Below are 9472 nucleotides of genomic sequence, written 5' to 3' on the forward strand. Positions count from 1 at the left end.
AAACTCACGTCTACATGTCACCACAGTAGGACAAACCGACAGACAAGTTTGTCTTGCTGTTGGAGACCTCTTGTATCACCCCCACCTGGGTCCCTGTGACTGACTGTACCTCTCCCTGGCTTCCTGCTTTTAATCCCCTTTCTCCTGCTCTTCTGGCCTACTGCTTTGGGCGTCCCTGAGTTGTCCCTGGGGATCGCTGTGAGTTAGAATTGACTTACAGCAATGGATTATTGACTGTGAGGAAGATGAATTTCAGGGGGACAAAACTTAAGAGAGACCATTTTAAAGACTGTTATAATAATCCAGGCAAAAGATGATGAGAATGCAAATTAGGATAGTAATGGTAGGATAATGTTGACAATGATGCTGATGAAAGTAAGAACAAACATTTATATAGGGCCTATTCTAATTTTGGAAGCACAGTTTTTAAATGCTTTATGAGTATTATCTCATTGTGTCCTCACAATAATCTTATGAACCAAACCAAAACAAACCCACTGCCATTGAGTCAATTCTGACTCAGCGACCCTGTAAGACAGAGTAGAACTGCCCCATAGCATTTCCTAGGCTACAAATCTTTACGGAAGCTGACTGCGACTTCTTTCTCCTGTAGAGCAGCTGGTAAGTGCAACTGCCAGCCTTTTGGTTAGCAACCTGGCACTTTAACCACTATGCCACCAGAAATGAAACAAACCCATTGCTGTTGAGTTGATTCCAACTCATAGCTATCCCCATTTGGCTTTTGAAGTGGTAAATCTTTATGGAAGTTGATTGCCTTGTCTTCGTCCTGCAGAGTGGCTAATGGGTTTGAACGACCAAGCTTCTGGTTAGCTGTCAAATGCCTCAGGCACTGCGCTACCCGGGCTCCTTAATTTTATTAAGTAGGTACTATTATTATCCCATTTTATTAAAAGGAAATTGGAATTAAAAAGAGATTAAATAACATGCCCAAGATCACATAGCTACTAAGTGATGGAGACAGAATTTGAGCCCAGGTCTTTCTGACTTCAGACTTGGAACCCAGACATTCTGATTCAGAGTCCAAGGTCTTAATAGCATCACTGTATTGTTTCCTGAGCAAAAGGTGATGATGAGTGGGGAAGGCACTTGACAGGGTTGGGTGATTGGTTGAAGGTGAAAGATGAGGGAGAAGGAGGCAAGGGTGATGGTCTGATTTCTAGTTCGTATGTCTGGTGGTACACTGTGTAAGTCATTTGCTAACCAAAAGGTCAGCAGTTCAAACCTACCAGTCGCTCTGCAGGAAAAAGATGAGTCACTGTGCTTCTGTAAAGGTTTACAGCGTTGGAAACCCTATGGTGCAGTTCTACTCTGTCCTCTAGGGTGCTGTGTGTCAGAATTGACTCAGTGTCACTGGTTGTGTGTCTAGGTGAATGGTGATGATGTACCACCAACTGAGAAAGACACTAGAGAAGGAAGAGCTAGTTAAAGAGGGAAGCTAAAAGTTAATTTTGACTATTAAGCTTGAAGTGAACTATCTGCATAGAAATGTCTTATGAGTATGTGGATATATGACTGTGATGCTCAGAGGAGGGGGTCTTAACTGGAGAGTGTTGTTGTATGCTGGTGAATCAATCCTGACTCACAGTGACCTTACAGGACAGTAGATTTGGCCCATAGGGTTTCCTAAGCTGTAATCTTTATGGGAGCATATTGTCAGATCCTTTGTTCCATGTAGCTGCTGGTGGGTTTGAACCATTAACTTTTGGTTAACAGCCAAGTGCTTAACCATTGCACAACTAGGACTCCTTTGGACTAGAGATAGAGTTTAGAAAACATCTGCATATGAGTAGTTGAAAGTACGAGAGTGAATGAGGTCTACCAAGGAGAACTTATCTCTTGAGAAGAGGAATGGGATAAGGATGCAGCCCTGAGGAATCCCAACTTTTAGGAGGCAGGCTTAAGAAGAAGACCCCACAAAGAAGACGAGGAAAGAAGGGAAATATGAGGAGAACCCAGGAGAGAATGATGTCCCAGAAGCCAAAGTTTTAGAGAGTTTTAAGAAGAAGGATATGATCCATCATTACTGCAGCAGAGAAATCTGGTAAGAATGGCTAAATGTCCCGTCAGACTCGACAGTTCAGGTATCATCATGACACTAGAAAAGAAGAAATTACTCTTCCAAAAAGTTTAAATGAGAAAAGGAAGATAGCAATTGGACAAAAACTTGAGGAGAACATGGAATCAAAGGTAGATGTTTTTGGAAGGGACATACTTAAGTATGTTAATGGGCTGAGCATTTAAGTTACTGAGAGAGAAGGAGGGAGAGAGGATGGGGTATGACAGGTTGATAGAGTTATGTTCTGGGAGAGAAAGGAACGTATGAAAGTTAGGCACAATTGGAAGGGTCGCCGTTAACAGAAAGGGTAACTCATGCCAGAAGCTGGAAGAAAGCAAGTAAAGATAGAAACCTGTAAGTTTTTATTCAGGGATGGGGTTGGGGGTGGGGGAACCCTTATGGGAAACTGAGTGAATCTAATGGCTTTACTTATTTTCGCAGTAAAATTGTTGCAAAGTGGTTGTCTGAGAGCGAGAAGTATGGATATTGAGTAGTGGGATTGGAGAGGGAGCCTGCCAAGGACAGATTGAAGGAGTCTAAAGAAGCAGGTCACCCTTCAGATCTCAATTTATTTGTCACTGCCTCTGGAAAGCTTTTCCCCCCCCCCCGACCTGATGAGATTGGATGCACCTGTCTTAGGTCCCTAGAGCAACCTGCATTGCCCCATCATGGCATTGATGATTTTTTTTTTTTTTGAGTTTTACTTTTTTTTTTTAATTGTGATTTGGGTGAAAGTTGACAGAGCAAATTCATTTTCCATTCAACATTTCATATTCAACATTTTGTTTCATGAATTTGATTGCAATCCCCACAATATAACACCTCTTTTCCCACTTTTTCCCTGTAGTTACCTCTTCCCTGTGACCTTATTCCTATGCATTCCTGCTCTGTGATCTATCTCCCCGTGCAGATGCTACCTTTCTGATCTCCCATGGTTGATTGTTCTAAGAATTGTAACTACCTGGTGTAATCGTTCACCTTGTAGGCCTGTCTCTTGTTTGTCTGGAACCCACAAGAGTAAGTTCAATTCCAGGCCCAGAGAGTAACTAGGGGCCATAGTCTCAGGGGTTTCACCAGTCAGACCAGTAAGCCTGTTCTTTTTATCATTTTGAGTTTAGTTCCACCCTTTTCTCCTCCTCTATCTAGGATCTCCTACTGTGATCCCTTTATGAGTGTTTGGCAGTGATAGCCAGACGCTGTCTAGTTCTTCTGGTCTCAGGGTCATAGAAGCTAAGGTTCACAAGGTCCACTAGTCCCTCGGACTAAATGTTTCTATGTGTCTTTGATTTTCTTCATTCTTCTTTGCTCTGGTTGAGGATAAACCAATTGTTGCATCTTAGATGGCTGCTCATAAACTTTTAAAACCCCAGTCACTACTCACCAAAGTAGGATGTAGAATGATGTTTTGTGTACTATGTTATACCAATTGAGCTTGATGTCCCCCATGACCATGGTCCCTAGCCTGTGAGCCCAGCGACGCAGTCCCTTAACATGTTTGGCTGTGGCTAAGAAGTTGTAACTTTGCCCCCTATTAGCTCTATTATATATATGGATATTGCTATAGCACATACAAATATGTATGTAGAAATATTGTCCGTCAAACTTATATATGGTATGGGTGTATTCCTTTCTGCCTGTCTACTTATGTATCCACCTGTAGATTAATGCTTGTTATTACTGATAATACAGTGTTGTATATGTCAAAGTGTTTACCTTTGTTGTACTTCTTGTAAAACTCTCCATGTCTTCTTTTTCCTTAGTGATACTGTGCTGGTCACCCGCTTTTGGTATATTTGGCATTTGTGATTATTGTTAGTGGTTGTTATTGTTGTGTGCTGTTGAGTTGATTCGGACTCACAGTGACTCTATGAGACAGAGTAGTAACTGCTCCGTAGGGTTTTCTTGGCTGTAATCTTTACGAGAAGCAGATCAGCAGGTCTTTCTTCCACAGAGCCACTGGAGGGTTTAAAGCACTGACCTTTCAGTTAACAGCCAAGTGCTTAACCCACTGTGCCACCAGGGCTCCTTGTTAGTATTTATTAAATGGTCTGTCTTGGCTACTAAACTTTGAAAGTCAAGGTATTGGTCTTTCTTACCAGTGTGTCCCCTGTACTTAATGTAGCACTTGGCACATAGTATTCTTGAATGAATGCTTTCATGGCTAATAAATAGTGGAGCAGAGGCTGGAACCCTGGTGTTTCCAACTCCAAAGCTGACACTCTTAACCGTAAGGAGTAGAGTGCAAGGGAATGAAGGGTCCCAGTAAAGGAACCATTTGGATGCACTGCCATTGGCCCAGATGAGTTGGGAAGGAACAGCCAACTAGTGGCTGATAAACTAAGAGAAAATTGAGAGCACATACAGGTGAGAGTGAGACTGAGAGAGCTGGAAGGATTGAGAACTGCGATCTAAGAGTGGGATGTTTGAGGTTTTAGAAGTAGAGTTTTAGGACATAAGATTCTGGGTATGGCTCAGAGCAGAAGTATGAACCAGTCCAAGGTCTTCAGTGAATGGGGAGAGTTTGTGTCCAAAATGCTCCCCCAGTAAATGTCTTTTCAATACTGAGGCCCAGGAGTTGGGGTGGGAGAAAGGAGGATGTCCATAGGTACAAGGTTTCCTTCTGAGGAAATGAAAGTGTTCTGACATTAGATAGTGGTGATGACTGTACAACATAGTGAATGTACTAAAAACCACCCAATTGTGCCCTTTAAACTGATGAATTTTATGTTGTGTGAATCATAGCTCAATAAAAATTATTTTTTAAAAGCCAGCTCATCTCTATATCTCTTTTGGTGTGACTACACCAGGTGGTACAGCTGGATGTGAGAGGCAACACGGTGAAACTGAACGATGGCTCTCAAATAACCTATGAAAAGTGCTTGATTGCCACAGGTGAGCATTTCTGGAGATGGCGTTCTCCGTGCACAGCTCTTCACGTTTTAGAGTCAGACCTTCTCTGTAGAAGGCAATACTTAACCATACGAAAACTGAAGCCCAGACTCTGAAATGGGCTTCTTCTCTCAGTGCAAAGCCTTGCTGAATATACGTGTTCTGTCCCAGATCAACAGACCATCTGAATTATCCTTGCTGCTGCTTCCAGTGAAGGCATGGATGTGTATTGGAAAAGGTTGCCTTCTTTCTCTCCCTGCTTGGCCCTGTGCCCTGAAAGTGATATGACCTGTGGCTTCATTGTCACTTCCAATTGGAAATCAGGACAGAAGACTTGGGGAAAAAACAAAACAACCGTTGCGGTTGAGTCAGTGCTGACTCCTGGCGACCCCCTGTGTCTGAGTAGATCTGTGCTCTGTAAGGCTTTCAGTGGCTAGTTGTTTTTGGAAGCAAATTACCAGGCATTTCTTCTCAGGTGCCTCTGGGTGGGTTTGAACCACCAACCTTTCAGTTAGTAGCTGAGCACTTAACTGTTTGTGCCACACAGGGAGACTATAGCAGTGTCTTAAACAGAGCTTTGGTAACTTGGTCAGTGCTCCAGAGAAACTGGAAGTGAAGACTTACAGCTATCTATGGGAAGGACGAGGCCCCTTAAAGAGAGATTCTCAAATCTGCTTCTTAGAGGAAATTGATAAAAGCCTGCTGTGTGGCAAGGAGAAGGAAAACAAAGCCGTCACATCCTTTTGATGCCACTGTGGCACTAGCAAGGTGCGCACACCACAGCCCTAGATGGAGGCAGAGCCATCTCTGTTGGGTGCTTGTTTGGGCCTGCTTCTGCTCGTTGGGCTAAAGGGTTTTTCTTTTCCTCCTCTTACTTCCAGGAGGCACTCCAAGAAATCTGTCTGCCATTGACAGGGCAGGAGCAGAGGTGAGGAGTAGGACAACGCTGTTCAGAAAGGTAATTTTCTACTTTAGTGCTCTCGCTGTGTTGTTTTTGAGGAGCTAATATAATCTTGTGGTCCCCAAATACTCACTTGGGATTTGGGAGATCTGAGTTCTGTTTATGGCTCTCCTATAGACTTGTTCTCTGGCCTTGAGCAAGTCATTTCCCCTCTCTCAAGTGTTTTAAGCTCCAAATGAAAAATACATGGGTGTTTTTAATGGTCGCTATGGCTCCTTCTGATTGCCCTTCCATAGCTGGTTTTTCCTGATGAATTTAATTCATTGGAACTGCTAGCTTCTTGGGATCTGTCGTTGCAAGTGCTATCTTAGAGACTTTGGGCAGAAAAGTCAGAGTACCTAGGGGAAACAGGAGGGGAGTTTGCTTCTTAACACCATGCTTTGCTTATAAAACAAAATTACTGTAGCTCTCCAGCTACCATTGTGGGTATTTGATCAGATTTGTTCTTGACAGAACAGGATTTCTCATCTTTGGCACTGTTGGCATTTTGGGTCAGATAATTCTTCGTTGTAGGGAGCTGTCTTGTATTGCAGGATGTTTAGCAGCATCCCTGGCCTCTACCCACTAGATGTCAGTAGCACTCCTTTCCCCATCAGTCATGACAGCCAAAAATGTCTTCAGACAGTGACAGATGTCCCCTGGGCAGAAAGGCTGGGGGAAAGTGAGGGACACAAACCCACTGCCAGTTGGGAATCACTGGAGAGAAGACATGGTACAAATAACAATGGTGAAAAAAAAACGGACATTAATAACGTGGCTATAATTGAGCCACTTTATGCAAGGAGAAGATTTTATCTGCAAATGACTGTCATCAAAGATTTAGAGGAAAATACTTCCTAAGATTATTATCCTGTGCCCCTTTGGGAAATCATTGTGCTGAATTGTGGTGATCCTGCAGATTGGAGACTTTAGAGCCTTGGAGAAGATCTCACGAGAAGTCAAGTCAATTACAATTATTGGTGGGGGCTTCCTCGGTAGCGAACTGGCCTGTGCCCTTGGCAGAAAGGGTGAGTACTGGGGAGCAGCTTCTGTTGTCTTTCTCTAGTCTTACATGCTTTTTAGTGGGCTCTTACAAATTCCAGGTAAGGATTTGCCACAATCAATAGAAAGCATTTGATGAAGTTTTATGTAGTGAAAATTTAAGCATTGAAATTAGTTCCAGTGCAGGATCCCTTAGTGACTGAAAATCTGTCATCTGAGCAACGCAGCAGGGATGCTTTCTTCCTTCCTGCTAGCCTCTAGGACAGGACTCCTTAGAGATAAAATACTAAGTGAGATACTAAGATGGTAAAGGCACTGTAGCCTACAGAGGTACGGCTCTTTTAACTGTGACTCCCTGTAAAAAAGTCCAAAACTTCCTTAAGATACATCATGGCTCTCAACTTGATAGATCTGTGAGTTCACGTTTGACTGTTTCGTGGCAACCATTTTTCTTTTCTTTTTAAAATTATTCTATTTATTTTGCTGCTGTTCTTGTTGACACTGTACACAGCAAAACATACACCAGTTCAACAATTTCGACGTGTCCCATTTATTGACATTGATTATATTCTTTAAGTTGTGCAGCCATTTTCACCTTCCTTTTCTGAGTTGTCCCTCCTCCATTGACATAAACTCGCTGCCCCCTAACATTCCTATCTAACCTTTTAAGTTGCTATTGTCAATTTGATCCCATATAGACAGTTCTTTAAAAGAATACAATGGTCAGGGCAGGCAGTCTTGATTAGTTAAGCTAAACTATCGGCAACCATTTTTCTCAAGGGGATTTTTCAGTTCTGAGAGACCAGGGCGTCTTCTCAGGAGGGTGCTTACTATTCAGAGATCCCAAAGCACTTGCATAGGCCTGAAGTGACCACATGGGTGTAAGTGCACTGAGTTCACAGTCTGTAGTCTAATCCAGGGACAGCAATTCTGGCACCTGTTGTATTTGCCTTATGCATGAACTCTAGCACCAAGGCCCTCTGCCCCAGTGCCCCACTAATGGGAGCTCTGGCCTGGATTGCAGCTTTGCCCTGTGTTTAGTCAGTGGCTGCTGACTGCAGCTTGACTTCTCTTCCTATCTTCCTAGGCTTGCCTCCTGCTAAACCTACTCTGTTTCTTCTTCACAGCTCAAGCCTTGGGCACAGAAGTGATTCAGCTCTTCCCTGAGAAAGGAAACATGGGAAAGATCCTTCCTGAATACCTCAGCAATTGGACCATGGAAAAAGTCAGACGAGGTACAGAGACTTTTCCTTAGGATGTCACTCTCTTTCCTCTGAGTTAGGTCCAAGGCAAAGTTTGCTTCTTGACCTAAGCTCTGTCACCCAGCCAATGAAGTGTTTCCACCATGCTCCAGTCAGCTAAGTTTATGTAAGGGTTCTAAACCGTGGGTTTAGGTTCTTGCCGCTCTCCAAGGCTGCTCCTGTATTGATAATTCTTGGGTTTACAATGGGATGCCTTTTGTCAGCATCCCTACTTTCCAAAAAGGTGTTAGGCTGACAGGCTCAGCCACAGGTCTTGTTTACCTTTACAGAGGGGGTTAAGGTGATGCCCAATGCGATTGTGCAATCAGTTGGAGTCAGCGGTGGCAGGTTACTCATCAAGCTGAAAGACGGCAGGAAGGTAAGGAGGGGAAGAGAGGCTGCCAGGAGACCTTCCAGCTCTTCTCTCCCCTGTCCTCATTCTTTGTCCTTCATTTGATACCAGTACATTAGTGTTCTTGGCAGCCATCGTTAACCCATCGTAGTTTTCAGAATTAACTGTCCCTCCCTTGTTATGTGGATCATAACAAATTATAGATAACATTGCAAAGAATGGGAATTCCAGAACACTTGATTGTGCTCATGAGGAACCTGTACATAGACCAAGAGGCTGTTGTTTGAACAAAACAAGGGGATACTGCATGGTTTAAAATCAGGAAGGGTGTGCCTCAGGGTTGTATCTTTTCACCATACTTAGTCAATTTGTATTATTTGCTGAGCCAATCATCTGAGAAGCTGGACTATATGAAGAAGAACATACCATCAGGATTGGAGGAAGACGCAATAACAACCTGCGATATATAGATGACACAACCTTGCTTACTAAAAGTGAAGATGGCATGAAGCACTTACTGATAAAGATTAAAGACTACAGTCTTCAGTATAGATTACAACTCAACATAAAGAAAACAAAAATCCTTACAACTGGACCAACAAGCAACATCTCAATTAATGGAGAAAAGAGGGAAGTTGTCAGGGATTTCAGTTTACTTAGATCCACAATCAACACCCATGGAAGCAGCAGTCAAGAAATCTGCTGCAAAAGACCTCTTTAAAGTATTAACAAGCAAATGTATCAGTTTGAGGACTAAGGTGCATCTGACCCAAGCCATGTTGTTTTCACTTGCCTAGTATGCATGTAGGAGCTCTGGTAGCATAGTGCCTAAGGCACTTGACTGCTACCCAGAAGGCTGATGGTTCAAACCCACCAGCCACTCCTCAGAAGGAACATAGGGCAATCTACTTCCATAGTGATACTGCCTTGGAAACCCAAGGAGGGGTCGCTATGAGTTGGGGCTGACTCAA

General features: G+C 43.2%; 1 protein-coding gene across 1 annotated transcript in view; it reads left to right on the plus strand.

The window, feature by feature from the left end:
* Nucleotides 1-9472, plus strand: part of AIFM1 (apoptosis inducing factor mitochondria associated 1) — a 40800-nt gene that overhangs the window by 24666 nt on the left and 6662 nt on the right. Inside the window, exons 7-11 of the mRNA XM_007958630.1 lie at nt 4885-4969; nt 5848-5924; nt 6826-6934; nt 8036-8143; nt 8440-8528. Coding sequence (XP_007956821.1) covers nt 4885-4969; nt 5848-5924; nt 6826-6934; nt 8036-8143; nt 8440-8528 — 468 coding nt within the window. The remainder of the gene's footprint in view (nt 1-4884; nt 4970-5847; nt 5925-6825; nt 6935-8035; nt 8144-8439; nt 8529-9472) is intronic.

Source organism: Orycteropus afer, unplaced genomic scaffold, assembly GCF_000298275.1.
Source record: "Orycteropus afer afer isolate SDZICR_OR568_19922 unplaced genomic scaffold, OryAfe1.0 scaffold01054, whole genome shotgun sequence".
In the NCBI taxonomy this organism is placed as follows: Eukaryota; Metazoa; Chordata; class Mammalia; order Tubulidentata; family Orycteropodidae; genus Orycteropus; species Orycteropus afer.